The sequence below is a fragment of the Podarcis bocagei genome (assembly GCF_964188305.1).
Source record: "Podarcis bocagei genome assembly, chromosome: 6".
Taxonomy (NCBI): Eukaryota; Metazoa; Chordata; class Lepidosauria; order Squamata; family Lacertidae; genus Podarcis; species Podarcis bocagei.
The window spans coordinates 86,469,143-86,482,288 of NC_138130.1; the positions used below are offsets into that span (position 1 = coordinate 86,469,143).

Here is a 13,146-nt window from a genome sequence, read left to right on the forward strand (position 1 = left end):
CATGGCGATGCCCTCTAAGAAACATGGCTTGCTTCCTAAAGTGCACTAATGGCTGGCTGGTTGTAAGCCACTTTGTGTTGCTCTGGGCAAACACATTTAATCAATAAAATATATCTCAATAGAAGCAGCCACCACAGTCCAGTGTTAAATAGCAACAGTTTCAATAGTGAAGCATAAGACAATATAAAGATGAATATACAACATCGCTAAAAAATATACAGCACGCATCAAAAACCCTATGAATACAAAGGTTCAGTTTTAAAACTTCGGACAATAAAGACCACAAAGATGGCAGCAGGTGGGCCTTTCCAGGGAAGGCATTTCATAACTAGGCTGACACCACCTATAAGACCCTGTATCCAGGAGCACTGGAAGAGAGCTTCTGATGATGATATTGGGGTCCAGGTAAGTAGACCTGGGAAGAGGTGATCTTTAAGTTAGGCTGCTCCCAGGCCATTTAAGGAGTAGACAATAAATCACTAGTGCAATATAGTGAAATTTTCCACAAACCCTTTATGAACCTTGATACAGCATGTCGAACTTTCTGTACTGTTTTCAAAGTCACCCCACGTATAACTCACTTCACTTAATCTAACAGGAAGATCATGGATAATGGACACAAGACTACCTCCAGCCCTGTAAGGTTATAGTGTATCAGATTAAGCTGATAAAAATTCATTTCAATGAATGATTCATTTCAGCAAGAAAATGGTGAAATGGACAGTTCAGCAATTTGTTTCAGTGCTTGCCTTCAAGCAGCAGTTAGTTTCAGCAGTTAGCTTTGGTATTTGGATTAGCCAGTTTTCTAGAGTCAATAATCTGTTTTAGAAATTAAAGGTCATGGATGTACTTGAGTGGAGAACACTCCTTTGAGCAATGGGACTTCCTTTCCTCCCTTTGCATCCCCTGCAGAACCTCAAAAGGTGCTCCAAAGGGTTGGGGAACCCTCCAGGGCAGATTTTTAGGGGGAGATGAGGAGCTTGCGGAAGAAGAAAAGAAACAAAAAGTCCCATTGTAGAAACAGACATCAATTGCATAGACATTTCTTCCTTCAAAGTATTCACTAAAGCTGTTGCAGCTCTTGCTGTTGTTCTGTTGGAGTGCTTTTCATCCAGAGTAGGCACCATGTTTTTCAGGTCTGCTTCCTTGTCTGGATGTGTCCCTAAGTGCCTTCCATTCAAACAAAATTCAAACAAATGCTTGGCAGGGGGTTGGACTCGATGGCCCTTGTGGTCTCTTCCAACTCTATCATTCTATGATTCTATGATTCTATGAAAAGTGTTGTTGTTGTTGTTGCTGCTGCTGCTGTTGCTGTTGTTGTTTAGTCATTTAGTCGTGTCCAACTCTTCATGACCTCATGGACGAGAGCACACCAGGCACTCCTGTCTTCCACCGCCTCCTGCAGTTTGGTAAACTCATGTTACTAGCTTTGAGAACTCTGTCCAACCATCTCGTCCTCTGTCTTCCCATTCTCCTTGTGCCCTCAATCTTTCCCAACATCAGGGTCTTTTCCAGGGAGTCTTATCTTCTCATGAGGTGGCCAAGGTATTGGAGCCTCAGCTTCAGGATCTGTCCTTCCAGTGAGCACTCAGGGCTGATTTCCTTCAGAATGGAGAGGTTTGATCTTCTTGCACTCCTCCAGCACCATAATTAAAAATCATAAATTCTTCAGCAAACAGACTTGTTTGTGGTCCAGCTCTCACTTCCATACATCACTACTGGGAAAACCATAGCTATAACTATACGGACCTTTGTTGGCAAGGTGATGTCTCTAAGTGTCCCTAAGTGCCTTCCATTCAAACAAAAGTTGTGGGCAGTATTGCTTTCATTCGCTGAAGTGGTGCTTGCTGATTTTCCAAACCTAAAGGCACCAAGTGTGGTATATCTTGGCCCATTCTTATGGCTCATAGGGATAGTCATTGCTGTATCTGGATAGGAAGTGCTTGCCTCATGCCACCATCTCCCCACTCCTCATAAACATTTTTAAAGACTTTGCAGCTCTACATTGGCCTTTCTTCTGCATGATTGTTTGTATCCTCCAACAGGTCTTTGCAGGTCTCTAACAGACCTCACAGTGTGACTTCCTGTAAAATTCTGAAGGGTACTATGAAGCTGAGGGTGAACTTCAGCAGTTCTGGTATTCAGTGGATATATTTACACTACAAAGTTAGATCAGATTTCTACCAAGTGAACTGTCATGGCTTCACCTGAATGCTTTTTTGAACAACAGATTGATGAGGGAATTGTAACTCTCTCTTTGAGAAAGCTAAAATATACACACAGTGGAGCTACAGTTATCAAGGTACACCTTCTTTTCCCTCTCTCTGACACCCTCTTCTGTATGTGTTGCCCTCCCTCCCCATTTCCTCCATGCCTAGTGGTTTCCCATGAGAAGGAAACATCACTTTTGGTGGAAGTCTGAACTCCCTGCTTGAGGACTTGTGGCAATTAGGCTGAGGACCCGCATGTGGCTCAAGAGTAGCAGTTTGCCAAACCCTGTTCTAAAGCAAATTGTACGGTCCTGGTCTTTGGTCTGGAAATGATGTCCTCACTCTTCTGATAGCTCTCCTCACTCCCCCTTGCAAATGGCTTCTGCTTGTGCAGGAACTTCCTAAAAGCCGCTGGTAATAGAGGTGAGGAAAGCACAGGATCAGGAAGACTTCATAGTCCTCTCCGCCTTCTCTGCTCCATGATGGATCAGTGGAGCATGGGAGGTGTTGCTCAGGACAGAGAGTGCCTACATTTCATTGTCCTGAACCCTTTAAATTCCCTGCTTACATCCATGTTTCATTACTCAGTTTATGGACTCTCTCCTTCTGCCCGTAGAGTAATTGGCAGCTGAGAGACGGTAAGCAGAACTCCAAGTGAGGGCAAGGAAAGGTCAGGGTTGCAATGTAGCCAGAATGATGTAGGCCTGGTCAACTGTCAGACTTGGGTGAAGTAGAGCTGGGTGGGGGATTCAGCCAAGTATTCTTGCTCTTGGTATTAGGCCCTTTTTGTGAAAATGTACTTCACTTTTCGCAAAACCTTTCAGGGTATTTAAATATGCATTTCTTTTGAAGGGTTTCAAGTCTATAAAACAGAAATGGAGGTAGTTTGCATAGGAGAGACATTTTAGCATGGGCAAAGGGTGGGTAAGAAATGCACATTTTAGTCCCCGCCATAATATTTTTATTAGTTTTCATTTACAATCCAATAATAGCCTCATTATAACAATACCAGTTTATAATACAATTCTTGATATCAATAATTTTAATATCGAATTACAGTGGACTCTTGAGTTGTGAATGTGATCTGTGTGGGAGGCATGTTCGCAACCCGCAACATCCGCAACCCGCAGCGCCTCGTCTCCGCACGCGCGGGTTGCGATTAGGTGCTTCTGAGCACACGCAAAGCACAATCTAGTGTTTCTGGTACTTCCGGGTTTTTGCGCGTCTGTATCCCGAAATCACGCAACCTGAATCGTCTGTAACCCGAGGTATGATTGTAATTTAGTTAAAGTGGCCCCACACGTGCTAGAATTGATGGCTTGATTTGCTTTATTTCTCCATTCCAAAATCTTATTAATTTTCATTGCATAATAACAATAATCCCTTATATAACAACTGCAATATTAATAATTTCTATTTGTGTTGACACATTAAATGATTTATAAATGTACAGGTGAAAAACTTAAACTATATCTTTGTTCTTCCTGTGTGTGGCAATTATTCTGTCCTTGGTTTTTCTTCCTGTCCTTGTAAGATATTATGTCTTTCTTTCCCCCGGTTGTTGCTGTTATCCATCATGCCTTGGGCAGAACTGATATCTCATTGTTGTTCTAGAAATTTCTCTGTTGCTCTGTCCCATGCTTCATTGTTTTGCAACTTTAACAACAGCTGCAAAAGTCACTCTGTCCCAATAAATAACCCATCTTTACCATTTTCCCTCTCAGCCTGGGTAGAAGCGTGGTCTGTTGAACTGCAGATGACTCAGTAATGAACCTTATCAGTTCCTTGGCAAGTTCACAGACTCCTTTCATCCTCCCTTCCAACTGAAGATATATGAGCAATTACACTTCCAATTAAATTAAACTCCAAGTCCTTCAGTTATTCAGTTCACTTTGTAAATAATAAAGGATGGGGAAGAATTAGCTCTATATGTTTCCATCGTAAACCTTTTGCAAAATAGAGCTTCCCTCCCTTTCTTCCCCCCCACAGTTCCATCTAATGTTATATTCCATATCTATAATCCAATTTCTTCCATCCTCACTTGAACAAATATAATTTGAACTAACACTCAGAGGAGGCTTGATGAATCATAAATGTAGAGAAGAAAACTTTAAATAACGAAGCCGTAGGCCCCCCTCCCCCCACAATATTTTGCACCAGATGAAGTCTTCTCTCAAGTTTTAACCTTAAAGTCGTTGCAGTTGGTTTTGTTCTACAGTTTGTGATCTCATCTCTTCTAGTGTGCGCCTGTAACTTTAGTCCAATTAAGCTCTAATTAACATGTGAACCTCTGCTTCTTAATGGAGGCATTGGAGGGTTTTCAGCAGGCAAAGTGCTTTTGCACTCAGCACCTCCCTGCTATGCCGGAGCGAGAGCCAGGGACTGAGACGAACTGCGAGTGAAGCCTATTCCCCTCTGTCCCTAGGAGGAATTTGCAAGGATAATTACCCTCAACCATCTTTGTTTTTCCTTTGCCAACAGTCTCCCACTGCCATGGGGTCTGCTTCCAGAAAGGCAGAAGGGAACTGGAAGCTGCACATATTAGTTAGTTAGCTTACATCAGCCAATTCCTGCCATCCTGCCTTGCCTTTCTGTTTGAGGAATTGATCTAGCCCCAATGTCCAGCAACTCTGAGTTGTCTTTTGAAATCAGAAGTGTAGTCAGAAAAGCCATTAATTGGTTTTACTCATCAACCAGAAGTAATCACACTTCCCTCCGGGGAGGAACACAAGATTCAGGAACCTTTTGAACAGAGGAGAGAGAACCACACTTTCTGGGGAATAAATTCTCAAGGCTGTTATTCTTCCATTCAGTTTTTGCAGCTTGATCTGGTGCAGTCCACCTGTGGTCTTCTTGTTCCTAACCTACCACCTCTGACATGATGTCCTCACCCTTCTGACAGCCCTCCCCACGCTCACTGGCAAATGGGTTCTGGTTGTGGAGGCATTTCCTAAAGGCACTGGTAATGGGGGTGGGGGCAGGACAAAGAAGATTTCATAGCCTTCCCAATGCTCTGCTTTGTGATGGCTCAGAGGAGGTGTTGCTAAGGACAGAGAGTTCCTACACTTCATTGTCCTGCCCCCTTTAAATCCCCTGCTCACATTCATATTTCCTCACTTGGCTTAAGGACGCTTTCATTCTGCCTGGCAGCTGAGAGACAGTAAGTAGAACTACATTGCTCTGCTCCAAGAAGTTTGGTAAGGGAAGACAAGGCTTGCAACATGGCCAGAATTACAGAGGCCTGATCGGTAGCCAGTAACCAGTGGGGATCCAGTCAACCATTCTTGTTAGTGGTCTTAGGCCCTATGTTTTGTGAAAAGTGTACCCCGCTTTTCACAAAAGATTTCAGGGTATTTAACAATGCATTCCTTTGGAAGTGTTGCAAATCTTTGGCAGCATCCCCCGACCTTGTGATCTCTAGATGTTCTGGACTACAATTCCCATCAGCTGGAACCAGCACCATGTTTGCTGGCTGGGGATGATGGGAGTTGCAGTCCGGAGCATATGGAATTTACCAGGGTGGGGAAGGTTGGCCTAAGGGGCGCTGCAAGCCTATGCCCTTTCCATGTAAAAATTTGTAGATCAGTGTTGCAGGAGGTCCCAGGTATATCCTCCAGCATCTCCTAGTAGGGCTGGGAAGTCCCCTGTCTGAAACTTTGGAGAGTAGCTCTAGTGTAGACAGAACTAAACTAGATAACCAATGGCCTGATTTAGAATAAGGCAATTTCCTGTGTTCCTAGAGCGAAGCCCCTGCTAAAGTGTGTATCTCTGATGTTGGAGGCACTTAGTCCAAGCTGAAGTAATCACACTTCTCTCCAGGGGGAAACACAAGATCCAGGAAGATTTTGAGCAGAGGAGAGAGAACCACACTTTCTGTGGAATAAATTCTCAAGGCTGTTATTCTTCCATTCAGTTTTTGCAGCTCGATCTGGTGTAGTCCACCTGCCATGGATCTCTGTACCAGTGCTGTGGTCTTCTTGTTCCTCACCTACCACCTCTGTGAGGCAGGAGATCGAAACTATAATTCAATCCTCATTGTGCCCAATGGCGGGGAGTGGGGAGAATGGGGAAAAATTGAATCCTGTCCCAAAGGACATGCATACGGATTCTCACTGAAGGTAAAGACTTATCTATATCTTCTTTTTGATAGCCTGATACCAAGGAATAGTCACAATAATGTTTTTTATATATATATATATATATATATATATATATATATATATATATATATCAAGTTGCTCCCCATCTTTCTTTCTGAACCCATTACCTGTATATTGCTGCCTGCTAGGTGCTTTGAAGTGTTGCTTAAAGATTTAATAGCTCTAAAAAGTCTCCATGCCACTTTGTGAATCCATACTGGAGAGGCTTAGAGTGAATTGTATTTTACATAAAAGAAAACTGGATGGACTGGGGGGAAAAAGGGACAAGGATACAGAAAAGTTTGGAGTGCAATGAGCTGGCAATATTGTGGTCAGTTTTATCTTCCTGAAAAGTGAGCGCCCAGCTGGAAAATACAGACTAAACTGTAAATGTGGAACCAACCCCGGTAAGTTCTGGTGCTTTCTAGGAGGGTTGCCATAAATCCAGATTTTTGCTGACATGTCCAGGATTTCAACAACTTTCCTCCAAAAAGCTCAACAACCTTTTTTGTTTGGATTCTTACTTCTTGAAATAATATGGCAACCCTAACTTCACAAACTGGAGGAAACCTGCTGTAGCACATGAAGACATAAGAGAGGGATTGAGGATGCCGTAGCCAGCCATTAGCAAGATCAATTATTTTCCTATTAAGTTTGCTTACTTGGGGCCCATTGGACTGGTTGCCCCCAAAAGCTACTGTTTTTTGATGCAGCTCAGAATGTACCGGTAAATCTCAATCCAGAACCAGTAATACTTGTACACAATTAGGGACATGTAATTATGAACAGATAACTGCTTATTCATGTTGCAAGCTACTACTTTGGAAAATTCAGACTAGTTTGATTAACTACAATAACAACACCCCCTTTTGTAACATACACAATATATTTTTTCTGTTTTGTTTTCTACATGGGTACTATTTCTTGTTTCTTGTTTTTTTAGGCCTGATCTTACTCTGTGCACTTGTAATTTTGTACTTTTTATTTTTCAATAAATAATATAAAACAGAGTCCTAGCTTGCAAAAACAGCTTTATTGCAGTCTCTTTCTCTCATTTGCACCAGACAGAGAGAGAACGAGGATTGACTGGTGATGATACTTCCCTCAATGGCATCCGTCTCCATTGCAGTAGTGGTGGAGTTGTACAATCCACTGTCGGACCGTAAGCATCTTCTTGATTTTTCTCTTTGTTGCTTGGAAAGTGCTGATGTGAGGGGCTGGCTGAAATCTATTATGTTTCAGCACCAGGGCAGGATAATGTCAGGGTCTATCATCCTCATTCTTAGCTCTCAGACTCTAAGGATACCAACTCTAGGTTGCCTTCCAAATTTCAGAGGAACCCAAGCCCCACATAACAAAGAGAAAAGAGGCTGCAACAACAGAGTACAAAGGTAAGGAAAAGCATGAAGCAGCAGCAGCAGCAGCACACAGAATGAGGTTGTTCTGCTTTACATCTGTTAGGCAAGAGCAGCCACGCTACATGGCCTGACCTTAAAAAACAGTCCCATTCTTAACAGAAGATTTGGGTTCAAAGCCCCTTTAAAGATTCTCTAGCTCCATCTTCCAGGGGCAGATTGGGAGGGTGTGGTGTGGGTGGACCCTGGGTGGCACAGGGGAGATCCACCTACTCCAGGCGTTACAACACACAGCCCTACTTAGAAGTTGAGCTTTGGTAGACACACTATACCTGATGAGGTCTACAAAAGACGCATTTTAAAAATCTAAGGAGAGAACTTCCCTCTTGACTTTCGTGGTGGAAAACAAATCATTCCAATTTGGGTCGTATTTCCAGAGAGGCAGACATTACCACATTGTCTTCTCTTTTTTGCAGGTGGGGAGAGTGGACAGAGGTTAAGGAATGCCCCAGGGAATACCTGGTTGCCTTCGCTCTGAATGTTGAATCCTCAAAAGGGCCAGGTGATGATACAGCAGCCAACAACATCCAGTTCAGCTGTGGAGATGGTGTTATACTGGAGGGTGAGTCTCCCACCTTTGGTACTTATGGCCAGTGGAGCAAGCGCTGCACTGCTGGTGCCATCTGTGGGATCCAAACAAAGGTGGAGGCTCCAGCTCGAGGTGATAGCACAGCACTTAATGATGTCAGGTTCTTCTGCTGTGACTGAATCACCTGGGCTTCATCCTGCCTGTGTTCTAATGGTTTGTTGGCATGGAACTTAACTAACAATAAATCTTAACCAAAGAGTTGTGTGTACCTTTTGGAGCTTTGTCCCTTCCTGATCTCAGTTCCTTAAGACTGCATGAATTGGTTTTGGATGGGAGTGTTGGGATACTGCCAGGGAGACGAAGCCATCAGGCAGGCCTCCACGTCATCTCTGGACGATGTCCCCGTCTCCTGTAGAGCAGCACCAGTCAATTGGCGACACGAGCCTCAGACACATTCCAAGGCTAGTGCACACCCTTTCTGCAGAGTTTCCACAACGGAAGATTAAGCCAGGAGAGCATATTTACAGCTTTATTCAACGTAGATCAGAACAAAGGAAAAACATGACTGCTTGCATTCGTGTCCAGGAAAAGAGCCGGAACAAAAGCTATATACAAAACAGAAGTTTCCGGAGAGAACAGTGCTGGGAGTAAACAGGCATGTGGCACACAACAATCATGTCTGACCATTTAAGGTGGAACGGAACTGTATCCTAACAGGGAGGCCAGTGCAATGTTAAAGAGGGTACCATCCTAGAGCCGTAGTGTGATATCTTTAGCCCACCAGCCTCTCAGTTTGTCCCATGAAGTTGCTTTGAACAAATTGCACCCACTTGCCAATCATCAGCCATCTCAGGCACAGAGATCTCTTATGTCTGATCTAAGCACCAGGCGGTAAGATTTGAGGATTTGAAGGAATCTGAGCACCAAGCATAGCAGTCAGCTCCTAGGAACCAAGGTCCCTTCACCTCCCCCATAAGATATTTAAGGGGGACACTCCTCCCCCCAAGTTGATGGGCACTGCCATTCTAATGGTGTGCATCATGTGATCAAATATGTGGGGTGGAGCTTACCTGCCTCCCTCCATATGGTTGGTACCCCTGTCACTAAGCACCACCAAGAGCTCAAAGTGCAAGCAGAGTCTTATCCCGAATTTTAGCACTCTGCCCAAAAGTGCTCAGCTCAGAAATAAGCCTCAGGCTGTTATTTGAGGGTAGAAGGCAACATTTGCACATATTCCTACTCCAGGAGTGTGGTGGAAGAGGTTGCAAAGGCCTTTACTCTTAAAGTGCAGGCAGCATTTCACTTACCTTCAATCTATGCACAATGCTGAAACCAGAGAAAAGACTCTGCTTGCTCTTGGAAAGTAAAAAGCTGGGTTTCTTTGTTTTTGATTTTTATGACAAGGGTTGTTTGTTTTTTAGTTACATGATCACGAAACACTACAGTCACCCTGACTGTACTCATTCAAGCCTGATTGCACAATTCTATCAATTATAATACAAGAACAAATACATATGTTAAGAACCATCCATGATCAAAAGTTCTCTGGCTGACTAGAAGGCTTTTTGAAGTTGTTACAATATAATGCAGGTAAAAATAGAAAGTTTAAAATCCAATCTCATCAGAGAGTCATTTCCATTTGTATGGTGAAATAAATAAGGCAGTAAAAAGCTGATTTTTATTCTTAAAGGTTAGGGAAAGGGATCTCTGGCTTTCTGAATGTGTGTATGTATACTTGTCTGCCTGCCTCTTTCTCTCTCTATGTGTGTGCCTGTGGATTTTATTTATTTTCTATTTCTATTTATTTATTTGGATTTTTATTCTGCTTTTGGCCCCGTCCACCCATGGAAGAATGGCCACATTCCAATCTACACCTTGGGGCAAAATTGCTTCCCTGCTCCTCTCATATAGGGGTTGATGAATGGATATGTTATTTTCTTCTGAGTCCCGAAGCACAGCAATCAATACCATGGTTAGAGAGCAGTAGAGTAGTAATGGTAAAAGGTAAATGACCCCTGGATGGTTAAGTCCAGTCAAAGGCGACTCTGGGGTTGCGACGCTCATCTTGCTTTTAGGCTGAGGGAGCCACTGTTTGTCCACAGACAGCTTTCCGGGTCATGTGGCGAGCATGACTCAACCACTTCTGGCACAATGGAATACCATGACGGGAGCCAGAGCCTGCGGAAACACTGCTTAACTTCCTGCCACAGCGGTACCTGTTTATCTACTTGCACTGGTGTGCTTTCAAACTGCTAGGTTGGCAGGAGCTGGAACAGAGCAACGGGAGCTCACTCCATTGCAGGAATTCAAATTCAAATAGTGGATCCATGATCACATCTGTGTTCCCAAATGATCAGGTGGCCAGAATAGAAGTTTCCCCCTCTTCCGTAAACAGCTGTTGTAGCTGAGTGACCCAGACTGCCACCCTCTTGGCAGAATGTAGTAGCTTTGGATCTAGTAGATCATCGCCTGCTCTGCTCCACCCCAACCCCATTCCTGTAACATCTTGGACTTCCTGCTTCCTACTACTAGACACCTTTACTCCTCCAAACAGCAAATCTCAGGAGTTAGCATTGCTCTTTCATTTATGATGCCACTGAACTGGATCCAACTCTGGATTTTTCTAAGTAGAGAAGGAATTTTTTTGTTGTGCGTTTTTTAAATGTCAGTTTTAAATTCAGACATTTGCATTTTGATCATGAAAACTGAGTGCATGATCAAACCTACCCACTGACCCAAGCACTCAGATCAAAGCATCGTGTTAGACTGGAATGCTTCATCCAGGTCTCATGGGGAACCCATGAAAATATTTCTTTAAAAAACTGAAAGAGGACAAGCAGGAAGAGGTACAGACGCAGAAAGGGAAGACAACAGAGGGAGGGAGAAAGAAAGAAAGAAAGAAAGAGAAAGAAAGAAAGAAAGAAAGAAAGAAAGAAAGAAAGAAAGAAAGAAAGGAAGAAAAGCAAGGGGCCAAGCAAAATCTTGCTGTCTTGAAGAAAATGATGAAAATGAGATTATCTGCTTTATCTAGCTGTGGAGTGAGACTCCTGTTCCACGCATAAAAATATATGCGAAGGCTGAGTACTTTGTGAAGACTAGGGTTTGCCTTCCAAGAAAATTGTTTTTATGAGGAATCCATGACTTGCAGGCCAGATGTGGCCCACAGGCAGATTTCCTCTGACTCTACCAGCCCATGAACTGTTTAGCACGGGAGCTGTTAAGAGGGAAAAGGGCGTAGATGTTTTGCAAAGCATGCAATTGCATTTCCTTCCTCTGCAAGCAGTTTTGATACAAGTCAGAACAGAAGGGGAAATGCCTTAGCCAAGAGATAGACTTGTGTGCCTTGCAAATATGCACAAGGACAAGGACCTGGAATGAGAGTCAGCAGCCTGTCCTGTGATTTGCCACAACTCCCATGGATAGAGAGAGAAAACAAACTGCTGTAGCAACTGGGGACCATTTGGGGGAGGGGGGCAAAGGGCCATGGAAATAAAACAGTATTAATAATTCTCTATTTCTTTTTAAGAAGCCTAACTGGGTGGGTGGCGCTGGGACGTGAGTGGCGCTGTGGGTTAAACCACAGAGTATAGGACTTGCTGATCAGGAGGTCGGCGGTTCGAATCCCCGCAATGGGGTGAGCTCCCGTTGCTCAGTCCCTGCTCCTGCCAACCTTGCAGTTTGAAAGCACATCAAAGTGCAAGTAGATAAATAAGTACCGCTCCAGTGGGAAGGTAAACTGACTTTGGATGTTTCCAAGACACTCTTATGGTTTGCCTTGGTAGAGAAGACCATGTTCATGATTCAGAGGCTGTGATCTGAGCACAGCTGAAGAAGTCTTTGTCTGTTCTGCCAATACCACAGTAGCCTATGCAGTTGTCCCACTTGTGATGACCATTCCCAACTCTGGCACAGAAATCTCCCAGCAGGAATAGGTGGGACCCTTCGGACAGCTTGGTCCAGTTCCTTGTAGAAACGGTGCTTGGTTTTTATGTTACAGCAAAAAAGTTAAATAAAGTGAGGTAACATATTATTTAAAATGTTTCAGATTAAATTAGAAATATTTCATCTTCATTAAATAGAAAGGGGATTTGTTCAGACTCATCAATAAATCTATCAATTCATTTCCACAGAAAAATATTTTGTAGCAAAAAAAAATTATCAGACAATTTCATACATTACTTTCAGCTGTTAACTTCAAAAGTCTGTTTCAACCATTAGTTTCACCAGTTAGATCCAGCCATTAAGTAGCTGTAGTTAGTTTCACCAGCTAGTTTTAACTATTAGTTTCATCAGTTCATTTCATCAGTTCATTTCAACCATTAGTTTCACCAGTTAGATCCAGCCATTAAGTAGCTGTGGTTAGTTTCACTATCTAGTTTTAACTATTAGTTTCATCAGTTCGTTTCATCAGTTCGTTTCAACCATTAGTTTCACCAGTTAGTTCCAGCCATTAATTGGCTGTTGTTCGTTTCAGCTATTAATTTCACCAGTTAGTTTCAAGAAGTCATGGCACCATGAGGATTCAGATACAGTGGTACCTTGGTTTAAGAAAAGCTTTAGATTGAGAACACTGCAAAGCCGGAAGTAGGTGTTTTGGTTTGTGAACTTTGCCTTGGAAGCGGAACATGTTCCGCTTCCTGTTGAGTGTGTTCCTTTTGTAAATTGGGCCGGATGGTTTAACCTCAAAATATTATAGAACTTTGAAGGACGGGATAATTCAACCACTAAAGGAGGTTTGCAATGAAATTTTGGAGGGGAAAGAGGCGCCAGAGTCGTGGAAAGAAGCATATATTACACTTATACCGAAAACTGAGTCTGAAAAGACACAACTCAAGAATTACCGACCCATATCC

General features: G+C 43.1%; 1 protein-coding gene across 1 annotated transcript; it reads left to right on the top strand.

Annotated features, from left to right (window-relative positions):
- Nucleotides 1–5,349: 5,349 nt before the first annotated feature.
- Nucleotides 5,350–8,472, top strand: LOC308588976 (vitelline membrane outer layer protein 1-like; the record flags this gene model as incomplete). The annotated part of the gene is made up of 4 exons (XM_081197734.1): nt 5,350–5,370; nt 6,124–6,328; nt 7,414–7,511; nt 8,181–8,472. The coding sequence occupies exons 2-4, from the start codon at nt 6,158–6,160 to the stop codon at nt 8,470–8,472; spliced, it is 561 nt and encodes a 186-aa protein (XP_081053860.1). The 5' UTR covers nt 5,350–5,370; nt 6,124–6,157.
- Nucleotides 8,473–13,146: the final 4,674 nt, after the last annotated feature.